The 10,773-nt window shown below is 40.0% G+C and overlaps 1 protein-coding gene across 1 annotated transcript in view; it reads left to right on the top strand.

The window, feature by feature from the left end:
- LOC103811844 (2-oxoglutarate dehydrogenase-like, mitochondrial) overlaps positions 1-9,687 on the top strand; it is a 10,452-nt gene extending 765 nt beyond the window's left edge. The window contains exons 2-7 of the mRNA XM_009084841.1: positions 3,359-3,430; positions 4,726-4,851; positions 5,473-5,545; positions 7,744-7,907; positions 8,454-8,608; positions 9,444-9,687. Coding sequence (XP_009083089.1) covers positions 3,359-3,430; positions 4,726-4,851; positions 5,473-5,545; positions 7,744-7,907; positions 8,454-8,608; positions 9,444-9,567 — 714 coding nt within the window. The 3' untranslated portion in view covers positions 9,568-9,687. The remainder of the gene's footprint in view (positions 1-3,358; positions 3,431-4,725; positions 4,852-5,472; positions 5,546-7,743; positions 7,908-8,453; positions 8,609-9,443) is intronic.
- Positions 9,688-10,773: the final 1,086 nt, after the last annotated feature.

Here is a 10,773-nt window from a genome sequence, read left to right as displayed (position 1 = left end):
CCCTAGAAAGCTGGATTCTTAGTGTACAATAAGAAAGAAATTGTGAGTGTCTAGCAGTGCTTGCTTGGTTTTATTTTGCATAAAGTATGTCTGTGTAAGCTCCATACTAAATTCTCTTGCAATGAAATTATATGAAACAACTTTAAAACTTCTTCAAAAATCATTGACCTTGGTTAACTTTGATATAGTAAGAAATCTCAGTCTTTCTGGAAAGGGAAATGTTTCCACTAGCTGTTGACTGTCTTATTTGGTGGCTATGAGGAGGAACTAGGCAGTGTCTTAGAGGGAAAGAACATGGGCACACTCTGTATATAATGTTATACGAAGCTCATATCAGCAGTAGAATTGTTCTTCAAATATTTGAAGTTATTTTTAAAGGTTACTTGAACATCATGTCAGGCTAGGTTAATTTTCTCCTTTTCAAATACATTAACCTTCATGAATTGATGCATGTATGCTTCTAGTTTTCTGTTTAAAAAGCATAGTATGTGCCACAGTGGCAATCTCCATCTGTATAAATGCTCTAGACCCTTTCACTACAAACTGCGTCATTTCCATTCTCACAAACAATTTCGTTTATTTCCATTCAATTATAATCCTGTCCTGACATACTGGGGTGCATTTATATCTTATGAATGGCTTTTCATATCCATTGTGCATAAAGAATAAAGGGTCTGATGCTGTTCACAAGAGTTTAGATAAATTAATTTTTTCAGCTGAATCCTGAGGGACAGCCTGAATGTGCCCTCAGCAGGAGGTGTGGTCACTGCAGGGAAGCACTCAGCTGAAGGGGCTGGTTCTCTGCTACTTACCATACATCTAGTCTTTCTTTTCTCATAGCCACTTGGCAGTGAAGATTTGCACAGGCCTTCTGAAACATGCTTATTTTGCTACCAGTGTCAGATTTTTGGGGGAATATTTTAAGAATCCCACCAGGCTGTTGAAATCTGTTATCATCCCAGAGGACCTTTCCATTACAGGAGTGTTAGTCTCTCTTTAACTACAGTATTGGGGACAAAATGATTTGGGGAAGGATTTGTAATGGGATATGGATCCCTTCACCTCTAGGTCATGCATTCACAGGCAAGTTGGCTGTGATTGAAAGACTCTGCTGCCTAATGGCTCCTTTGGGACTCATCTGAAAGTAGCTGATGAATTCAGTATAGGTCTCACTGGATAGGTGGTCGCAGTAGAAATAAACCCTACCCCATCCCACTCAGCAGTTGCTGGCAGTCTGATTGGCAGTGTCAGCAGAGAAATCAAAGATAGATGTGGACATTGAGGTTGCTGCGGGGGCAGTGTGTGTTTGTTAGGGAAGCCTCACCTGTCTCTCCTGTAATTGTTTGCTAGTAACATCTGTTTCCAGTGTACAGAATGCAGTGTGCTTGTGAAGCACTGTGTTTGTGCATGTATAGGCTATACTTCGTGTAGGATTTGATGTACAGCAAACAGATGTATACAACAGAAGCACTGCAATATACTGGACTGTTACTGTGCACCATAGTTTTGTGCAGTTCCCTTGCTCTCATGTCCTTACCCATCTGTGACCAGGTTATTTGGCACCTCAAAAGCAGAGCCAGACTTTGAAATAGTGATGATGCAAGGCACAGTTCTTGGCCATTTATATTACTCCTTTGCAGTAGCAGAATGTTTTTTTTTCCTTTGCAATCCCGTAGTCCATGGAGTAGAGTGAATCACAGTTACAGAATGGTTTGGGTTGGAAGGACAATAAAGACTGTCTAGTTCCAACCCCCTCACCACGGCAAGGAATCTTCCACTAGAATAGGTTGCTCAAAGCCTCATCCAACCTGGCCTTGATCACTTGCTTCCAGGGAGGAGGCATCCACAACATCTCTGGGCTACCTGTACCAGTGCCTCACCACCCTCACAGTAAAGACTTTCTTCCTCATATCAAATCTAAACCTGCCCACTGCAATATACTGGACTGTTACTGTGCACCATAGTTTTGTGCAGTTTTGCCCCTTGCTCTCATGTCCTTACCCATCTGTAAGGCTTTCTTGTAGCCCCTTTAGATACTGGAAGGTGCTGTAAGGTCTCCCTGGAGCCACCTCTTCCCCAGGCTGAACCATTGCAACTCTCTCAGCCTGTCTTCATAGCAGAGGCACTCCAGCCCTTTGATCATCGTTGTGGCCCTCCCATGGACTCTGGGATCCTGCACTTGCAAATAGGGAGGATGATGTGTTGAATCAAGATGGACTACTAGCTGTCAAAATAATGAGTGATTCTGGAGATCATATAGTAAGGTTTCAGCAGAGGAAGTTATGATGAGAGACAGCCATATACAGAAAAGAATCTCTTTATGAACGTCGTTAGCTTAGGAGCCATGGATGGAGTTGAGAGGTGTAATAGTTTGTCTTTGGGTTAAAATACTTCACAGCTGTCTCCAAAATGTAAGTCCTTCCTAACAGTAACTGTCAGTTGAACAAGCAAAAGCTGTCAGCATTAACAATACATAAAAAGGCACACTGCATTCTCATACTCCTCACAGCTTTATCTTGTCCTTTATAAACAAGGGCATCAAAAGGAAGAGAACAGATTCTGTTACACTCCTTATTACTGATATTCTCTGTGGCCAGCATGCATGTTTTGCTAGGGGAAAATGCATCTAACAATGTTCAAGCACTTCAAGAAATTACCTTGAGTACTACTAGTGAGACAGTGGATGTGAGTGTTCGGTAACAACAGGACATAAAATACCTCCTGAGGAGGAAAAAATTAATCATAGGTTAGTTTGGCAGATAAAGCTTAAATGTATTTTAATCCATCTTAGCTGAAGCATTCATCTAGGCTATTTGGTCCTGTACTGAACAGTGAACAATGGTAGGAGAGACATCTCACGTCTGCTTTTGTTGCTAATATAGCAAAGGTAGTCAGCAGTTAACTTTGTGTTTGCTCCTGTTCAGTATGCAGAAAGTGTGAGTCACTGCAGTACGCTGAGGCACACAGTGTTTCTCTTCCTGACATTCCTCCTGTTCCTTTTTGCCCTGCATTAGCAAGGTCATTCTTGTACCCACATGGACCTACTCCCTTTCCACTGGTCTTCATTGTGCAGGTATACTGAGGCCAGAAATTACTTGCAGCTGGTAAAAGCATTGGAAATACATGTGAAACCTAATCTCATGTGACAACAGGTAAAGGAAGGCAAGGAATTCCCATCCTGTGGTTTGTCCTCTCTTCTCACTGCTGCTGCTGTTCATGCCTTGGGCTGGGGGGCAGGTGTGCAGGCTGCTGCAGAGCTGCCAGGGTGACAGGAGGTACTTCTGCAGTGAGGGATCTAGACTAATGTCTAACTGCTCATTTGCCTCTATAATATTGTTTTAAATGATATCTTTACCAGGGTCCAGAGCATTCATCAGCCAGACCTGAGAGATTTCTGCAGATGAGCAATGATGATTCTGATGCCTATCCAGTAAGTAGCTCTGTCAAAGGCCCTGTCCTTTTTTTTGCTATTCACATCTCAGCGATATTTTTTTGTAGGAGGCATCTTTTTAATGAGGTATAGCAGGTTAAGATTTACTCTTGGTGTAACATTAACTTGATCCCAGTAAAAGTAGCAGAAGTATGCAATATTGCAGCTTCATTGCAAAGCTGAGGTCACATACAATTAATCTGTGGCTGTTCCTGAGGAACAGTTATTCTGCTTGTTTATATTGCTGTGTGTAGTGCAAATAGGTGTCTCTAGCCAATTTCTAAAGGAGGCCAAGTGAGAATACTCTTGGCATTTTGCAGTGGAGCTAATTTGTACTGCTGGGAGCGTGAAAATAAGCAACTTCTGATTTTCATTCAGTTGAGACTTACATAGATTGGTCATTGGTTTCTACAGAGAAAGTACATAGCTCTACAGGATGCTGGGCATCCACTTCCCCAGTGCAGATTTCCTAAGAAACACTGCTGTGCATTTATTGAAAAGCCCACCAATTTTTTTTTTAAAAAAAGGTAAAATAAAATGGATATTCGAGTTATGACCCTGACTTTGTTACCCTTGGGGCAGTGATTGTTCCAAAGTCATGTTTCTCCAAATCTAAAAGTGATTTGTCTCATTGTACTGACAGAATAAAGACCTGTTTGACTGACTATACCTAAGCACTGTCAATTCCATGTAATAAACCAGTTATAGGTTTTATCATAGAAGGTTCAAGCCACAGACCAGGAAATTGTGTTAGATGCTGCACCAATCTGTAATGAGATTATTGTGTCTATACATATGCTTATCTAAGATATATATATAGCTATGGATAAAAAAGCCCTTATATTTGTAAAATGCATAAATATAAAATATATTAAATTTATGTAATAAAATAAGAGGATGGAACACCTACCAAAAAATGGGAGAGACAGCAAGAGTTAACTATCCACTCACAAATTGAATTACTGTTTAAGGTACTTTATTTTTTTAAGGGGTTTTATTTTGTCTTCCATCTACTGAAGTCCTAGTCTTCCTTGGTCTTCCTTCCTGGGCTTTCCAGCTTGTTGAAATTAACAGAATTCTTGCATTTATTTGCAGACATTTTAGGAAGAAGTAGAAACAGAAGTGAATGATTTGTAGGGATGCTTCCCTAGCTAATAGAACTATCTCAGCAGAGAGCTGCTAATTAAGTTTTTTGAGGAGGGGAGTTGCTGAGAGTCAGAAATAGAAGGATGGCTTTCAAGCCTTTTTTTTTCCTGTTTGAAACATTTTTATAATGCCTTTAATGTCTCTCTCAGGAATTTAGTGAGCAGTTTGAAGTTTCCCAGCTGTATGAATGCAACTGGATTGTGGTGAATTGCTCAACTCCAGCCAATTACTTTCACGTCCTCCGAAGACAGATCTTGCTGCCATTCAGAAAACCGGTAAAGTTCCTGTAATGGACTTGATTTTTCTAGGTATATTAATCCTCACATAAAGAAGGGTCTTTGTTTGCATATGACATGCTGCTGTAAAGAATTAAGAATCGTCTGTGAAAAACTTTAGCTGAACACAGGTTGAAGTTGCTGATTTGATGGAAAAAAACTCAGTTCTGACTTACTACAATTCTAAAACTTGATTTTCAGCTTTACTTCCATCTGGCTGTGTAGATCTTCAGATGAGCTTGTCAAGATACTACTGCATAGCTAACAGTTTGCATAAATATCATTTGCATGTCTAATTGCTGGAACTTCAAAAACCTAAGATACAACTGTTGAATGTTTTACTGGTTCATAGTCTGTGATTTGATTTTGTTGTCAGAAAGAAGTGTAAGCAGTGAGTTTTGGGAACTTTTAAAAGGAGCAGACTACCCAAATTTTTTAAGTAATTTTGAAACTTCCATTGTTTCAAAACAGAAAAAAATAATTTGCTGAGTTTGCTATTCATATTAATTTGATCTGTAGCATGTTCAGTTTGTGGTTTTTTTATGAAGAGTGTTACAAATGTTGCATGTAATGATGTAGACAAAGCAGCACCTGAGTGTTGGAAAAATTTCTGTCTTACAGCTGATTGTTTTGACACCCAAGTCACTGCTGAGACATCCAGAAGCTAAGTCCAGTTTTGATGAAATGGTGTCTGGTAGGTTACCATAAAGTATTATAGAGAAATAATTAGCTATACCAAGTCGCATGTCAGACTGTGAAGAAGAGAATCTGCTCTGGAGACTTTGCCTTTTCTTTTGGCATAATTTCTGTGTGAGATGTAGCATGGACTTTTGCTGAATAATCTGCTTTCAAATATCAATTCTTAATTTTAACAGGCTTAGTGAGATGTAGCATGGACTTTTGCTGAAAAATCTGCTTTCAAGTATCAATTCTTAATTTTAACAGGCTTATCCTGTAAACAGCCATTAATCTTAAAGCACTGGAAAGTGCATTCCCATCTCTAAAGGGAAGTTCCCCTCAATAGGCTGTTATGTCCCTCCACTCTTTTTCTCACCATCTCTAAAGGGAAGTTCCCCTCAATGTTATGTCCCTCCACTCTTTATCTCTTCATATAAAATATATAAAATCTTAGTTCTTTGTTCTGCCCACAGTCCCCCACCCCCCAAGATGTGAGGGAGAGGTTGTAATCACACTGTGCCCATTTGGAAGAATAAGGGGCCTAATTCTTCTTACAATACTCAGTTTTGGGGCTGCTGTGTCACACCAATGATCTAAAGTGGGCTCAGGGAGTTCAGAGCTGTGGGCTGCCACCCTAGCTATGGTTGGCATGTCATCAGCACCAGGAGATGCATAGTGACTGCAGAGGTAATACCAAAAGCTGCAGTGATTTTTGTCCTGCCTTGCACTGGTTAGAATGTTTTGGAGTGGCATGAGGAAATGCAGTGACATGTACTGAGTGGGTGATTAAAGCCATTGTTCAGAGTGAGAAATTGTGCATAGTGTCCTCTCTGTCTCCAGTTCCAGTGAGTGTCTTGGCTGGTGTCAGAACAGAGTAACAGCTCAGTTTTTTAAAAGCAAGTTACAGTGTATAAACATGCTTAAGTATTGCATTTTATCCTTTTTGTAGGTGAGTAAAGTTTGCTTTTGAAGCAAAGACATTTGCTGGGTTTTATTACTGTTTAAAAGCTTTGTAGAATGGGTCAGATTAGAAATTCTGTGGGGTTTGTGATTTGTCATTTTGTCTTGGGAGTCCCCTCTACTTCAGGCTAGCCCTCAAGAGTGGTTGAGCTCCTAATTACCATTGAATTCTGACATACTTTCATGTTGCTGCTGAAGAGGGCAGCAGGTATTAAAGTTTTGCTGGCTCTTAGCAAACTCTTTTTGCTCTGCTTTTAATGGATAGCTGAGAAGGAAAGGAAGACTGACTCCAGTTGACCCAATGAAGCATGGATTCAGTCTTTTTTTAATGATGAGCTCTACAGTTCACTGAGACAGGTTAATTCTGACAAATCAGTTCATCTTTTATGTGTTTGCTTTTCTTCCCCCAAGATAAATGGTTCAAACAGGAGCTTATTCTGGTATGTGGGTGTGCTGATTCAGACTAGGTCATGCCACTGTCTGCTACCTTGCAGTTGGTTAATGTGGAAATAGTTCTAATCAATCATGTAAGAGAGCAAAGAAAAGGATCTTTTAGCAGGGGAAAAGATACCTGGCAATGAAGATATGCATGTGAAATTGTACTTATACATGAGGCTCAGTACTATGCTAATTCTTGCTTTGGCTAATGCCATTTTAGCCCTCAAACAGAGGTTTAAATCATATAAATGTATGTCAGTGAAGTGTATGCTTGTGTAAATATTTATGCAGTTGCCAAATTTAGTTGCATAATGGTTATGTGGTTTGTTTTTACATCAGAATATTCTAAAATTTTGTGAAGCTATATTAGTGTTACATGGTTGAGCTCATCTTGGAAAGAGGAAACAGTAATTCTCTGAAAAAAAAGCTGGAAGCAAAGGTGAGCTATCCAGTCAATTTAAAAGTAAAGGTGTAATGCACAACAGAAAGCTAAAAAAGAATCCACTGTTAATCATATTCTATTAAGTGTGAAAGAGTGGATTACTGACAGTCTTCTAACTTCTGGAAAACTGAACTGCTGGAAGTCACTTTAGCAGTGTTACTGGTCCAAAAAGTAGGAATAGAGATGCAGTAGAACACTGTGACCATTGCAAACTGCAGCTTGCTCAGTAAAAGACTGTTTCTTGAGCTGCTTTATTGCAACACGAGGTCCACTGAGAGCACTTTGTCTAATCCAGTAAAAGACTGTTTCTTGAGCTGCTTGATTGCAACACGAGGTCCACTGAAAGCACTTTGTCTAATTTGTGCTCCAACTAGGTACCACTTTCCAACGCGTGATTCCTGAGAACGGGCTGGCAGCTCAGGCACCACATGAGGTCAAGCGAGTGATTTTCTGCACAGGAAAAGTATACTATGATCTTGTGAAAGAGAGAAAGAATCAAGACCTGGAGAAACAAGTAGCTATAACCAGACTTGAACAGGTGAGCTCCCTGATCCTCAGAAGACAGGGTCCTTGGGGAGACTTTCAGCAAAGGATTTCTGTGCTTTTTAAATAGATAGCACTTTCTAGAATGGATGGTCATAGCATTTTATATCACTTTGCATCTTATGAGACATAGTCTAATCCTTCATTACATTGTGGAAAAGGAATACATCAGTACTATACTGGACAATGAGGTCCAGAAAGCATAACAAAGTGAATGTTAGAATATGATAGCACCTTAAATTTGTATATCCAGTCTGCTGGGTTTAAGTGTTGTGAATAGTGCACTTTGAAAATATATTGTCGCTCACTAATTAAGGCCTTGTTACAACTACTTCACTAAAAAAGATGTAGGAGTCCAGGAGATCTGGACTATGGCCTACTTCTGTCCATACTAGTACAACTATAAAATACATATGTATTTATTTCTGAGCATTAAATCAATTAGAGAAACATGAGTCACTTTCCATGAAAAAGTAATGACACACTGTGGGGTAACACCACGTAAGAGAAAGCTATGCCAATTATCACCCTTTCTTTCCAGATCTCACCATTCCCCTTTGACTTGCTGAAAGAAGAACTTGACAAGTATCCAAGTGCTGATCTAGTTTGGTGTCAGGAGGAGCACAAAAACAGTGGATATTATGATTACGTCAAACCTCGTTTCCGCACTATTGTGAACCACACTCGACCTATCTGGTATGAGACTTTAAACAATTGCTCCCCTGGGATGATTTGTCTGCTTTTAAATTTGGTTGGGGTTGTTTTCAGGTTTTGTTTGGGGTTTGTTTTTTTTTTAAATTTGATTTTGATTTGAGGGGTTGTTTTCAGGTTTTGTTTGGGGTTTTTTTTTTTAAAATTTGATTTTGATTTGAGAATGGTATTCATGGGTAAGTCAGATTCTTCACAAATCAAGACCTCTGACTTTGGGTTCTTGGGTGAAGGAGGGAAAAGTCTAGACTACTATTTCTCAAATACAACTTGCATATTTTGCTCCTTCTTGTAATTCTAAAAGAAAATCAGTCTCAAATAGCTCTGTATTTATCACCATTTAGCACAGCACTTAGCTGTCTTGGATTTTTCTCTCATGTTGTCTTAGATTCTGTCTTTTTTTAGGAATTCCAAATGTTAGGTTCCTGGAGGAAACAGCTGTTGTAAGAGTTCAGTCCAGGTGCATTTGTATTTATTTTAGATGATTGACTCTGGGATCTGCCCATGCAGCTGTCAGAGGAATGAGAGTCTTCATTGCCAAAAGCAAGTTATCTAATTAAGAGACAGTGTAGCTGGCTGCCTGGGAGAGATGGGGGAGAAGACACAGCTTAATAATGATGGGAGGGGAAAAGAGGAGGAAGCTGACCAGAAGGTGTAACTTGGTACAACTTAGATGGATTTTTATTTAAAAAAGATTGATGATTAAATGTCCAAATCTGCCAAGTTGACTTGAACGCATCGAGCAGCATGTTCTCATGCTTGTTATTGTCAAAATAGTATCTCTTCTTACTCATTTGTCTGCCCAATTCTTTTTCTCACAAAGGTATGTTGGCCGAGAGCCTGCTGCTGCAGCTGCCACAGGCAACAAGAACATGCATCTGGTGTCACTCAGAAGGTTCTTGGATACAGCTTTCAACCTGGAGGCCTTCGAGGGAAAGACGTTCTAACTGCAGGGCACGACCTGTCTCTCAAATGACTGCATTCGAAAGAGGAAACAAAAGTGGGGGAAATACTGGAAATTGTGTATTTTTGCTTTACCAGATAAAAAGATCCAATGGCTGACTTCATTAATCTGTACCTTGCTGCCCAGTTTCTAAGGAAAAAAACCAACAGTTAATTCCAACTTACCTTCCACCATTTTTTGTAACTTCTTTATTTAGATTGGCACCTCTGACACAAGAAGTGTCTCCTATCCCAGGATGCAATGTCTAGCTCAGCAATGTCAATATCTCAGCCTGTGGGCACTGTCTAATTACTGTAAGTAAGCAGAGCAGGCATTATTGTCATGTGCACCAGAGGCATTGGAACAAGAAATATAAATGATAATTATTTCTGTCCATATGTTGGAAAAGAGTAATGAAACTGAAAAGCAAAGAGTTGGTAGATGACTTTGGTAGAGAAGTGTACCAGCTGTAGTAGTTGGAAGGAGATGGTAAGGTAATCTGGTGATGTGATGCAGAGGCTGGAAATAGGGAGTCAGATTACAAAGCTAAACTATGGGTGATAACAGAAGTGATGTGGACCACTTAGGTATAAGGTCAAGGATGAAAGCAGAAATTACAGGGACCAAGGAAAAGTTATTTGGGGGTAGTTGAGGGGGGAAGAAGTGTACATGAGACCACAGCTGACAGAGCAGTGGGTGATCAGCAGGAGAATTCAGCATCAAATGACTTCAGAAGTAACAGATGACAGCACCAATTGCTCCCACTCCCTAGGCTGCCTGCTTTGATGCTGTCCCAATCCACAGATGCAGAGGGGATTTAGGATCAAATATATCCAGAGCAAGATTAAGACACAAACACGGTCAGATGTTGGTAACCAAAACTATAACTCACTTTATTAGCATTGAAGAGAGAGATAGAAAGAGGGAAGGAAGAAAAGGGAGAAAAACATGAAGAGAATTACAAAATGCAAAGGACAGTCACCAGCATGGATCCAGCAGCATTCTGTTGATCATCTTCAGTGGGGAGAGCTCCATTTGGGCATGGTAAAGGCTTGCTTATATCGCATGAGGCAGCTATTGTTCCTGGACTTGCTGTTCACATGATGTCTGCATGATGCTCCATATATCTTGCCTCAGGCCAACAGCTTCTCAGTGTGGCAATGCTCTCTTGCCCCAGGCTAACTGCTTCTCTCTGTTGCAATGCCATGTA

Source organism: Acanthisitta chloris, unplaced genomic scaffold (genome assembly GCF_000695815.1).
Source record: "Acanthisitta chloris isolate BGI_N310 unplaced genomic scaffold, ASM69581v1 scaffold14101, whole genome shotgun sequence".
In the NCBI taxonomy this organism is placed as follows: Eukaryota; Metazoa; Chordata; class Aves; order Passeriformes; family Acanthisittidae; genus Acanthisitta; species Acanthisitta chloris.
The sequence above is the reverse complement of the archived record's forward strand: the minus strand, read 5'-3'. Positions and strand labels throughout refer to the sequence as shown.